The following is a 1,542-nucleotide window of genomic DNA, read 5'->3' on the forward strand; positions in this document are numbered from 1 at the left end:
TTAATAAACATAACTAAATCTAAAAGTATAAGTAAGACATTCTAAAATAATTGTCTAACCATAAATCAATAAAATAACAAATAAAAAGCTATCAATAAAATAAAAGGTTTTTCGGGTAGGTGTCAAATAAAAGACAACACGGTTTTATAAGAGCTCTTGTTAATTTCAATTAAATAAATTGGAAGATCAATAATTACACTAATACAAATGTGCTAATAGTGTTCCCTACCTGCCAGCTAAATCTCCATAACACGGATTAAATCCCCCATAAACAGAAACATTGAAAGAATATATAATACATTCACATTTGCACTATGGAGTCCATCAAGCACTCAATTCAAGACCTGACCGAACACTTCAACTCACGGATGGCTGAATTTCAAAAGACTCTTCAGAGTTCTATCCCAGCATCAAGTCCAACCACCAACATAGCGGCTCAGTTTAATACATTTAGAGTCTTTGTTTTAACTGCGTTGGAGAGCCTTCAGAAGCAAGTTGAACTCCTATCAAAGCAATACAACCAAATGGAGATGCGAAGTAGAAGGAAGATGCTCCTCTTGCATGGAATTCCTGAAGAAGTAAAGGAGAATGTACCAACTGTGGTGTCGAGGGTTTTATCAGATAAACTCAAGTTGCCCGAGTTTACCATGGATAAGCTCAGCCGATGCCAGCGATTGGGTCAATCCACGCGAGATAAGCCTCGAGCTATTCTTGTCAAATTTCATGACGCGTCGCTTCGTAATAAAATCTGGTACTCGAAAACATCTCTCAAAAATACGGGTGTGACTCTTTCGGAATTCCTTACTAAGGAGAGACATGAACTGTTTATGGCTGCGAGACGGAAGTTTGGAATATCTAAATGCTGGACGAAGGATGGTGCCGTTATTGTTACTGGGTCAGACGGTAAGCGCCATCGTATTGTCACAACAGCTGAACTTAATTCAATCAAATGCACACAGAATGATATTCCTTTGGCTACTATTCCCGCTGCTATTCCCAGTACCAGTTCTGTCGACTCAATTGGTAAATCTACCAGTTCCACACAGGCTATTCGAAGCAAGAGAACTGTCAAAAAGTAAGCTTTGTTTTGTTAGACGTACTGTAGCATTAAATTAATATCGTACACTTTTGAACATTAGTGTTTAGCTTCGATTTGTATTTTGTATTTATGTTAGATACTATATTGTTCTATTTTTACTTTCATTATTTATAATTAATGGACATGTCGGTACAATGTCAACAATTAGACGTTTGACAAGTTTACATGCTAATTGTAGTTGATTGGCTTTGGACTCTTGCATTTTGGCCGTAGTTTTTTTTTTTTTTCTTTAGTACAAATAACTGTAGTAATTAAATATCTTACACTTATTTTTGTATTACTTTAATTAGTACTTTTTTTTTTAATATCCTTTTTATTATTTAAATGTTTCTTGTTTTTTTTTTTTGGGATAGTTTAATAGCTTGTTATAATAGTTCTATAGTTTGTGGATACTTGTTGTGTAATTATTCATAATGCTGATGTATGCTTTTTTAGTTATTATT

At 34.3% G+C, this 1,542-nt stretch overlaps 1 protein-coding gene across 1 annotated transcript; it reads left to right on the forward strand.

Moving 5' to 3' along the window:
• Window positions 1–280: 280 nt before the first annotated feature.
• Window positions 281–1,181, forward strand: LOC126778918 (uncharacterized). Its single transcript, XM_050502672.1, has one exon. It carries the CDS (start codon window positions 315–317, stop codon window positions 1,077–1,079), a length of 765 nt encoding a protein of 254 aa, XP_050358629.1. The 5' UTR covers window positions 281–314; the 3' UTR covers window positions 1,080–1,181.
• Window positions 1,182–1,542: the final 361 nt, after the last annotated feature.

The sequence above is a fragment of the Nymphalis io genome, chromosome 27, assembly GCF_905147045.1.
Source record: "Nymphalis io chromosome 27, ilAglIoxx1.1, whole genome shotgun sequence".
Taxonomy (NCBI): domain Eukaryota; kingdom Metazoa; phylum Arthropoda; class Insecta; order Lepidoptera; family Nymphalidae; genus Nymphalis; species Nymphalis io.

Coding starts and splice junctions, on each gene's coding strand:
- LOC126778918 (XM_050502672.1), top strand. CDS start 315: ATGGAGTCCATCAAGCACTCAATTCAAGACCTGACCGAACACTTCAAC.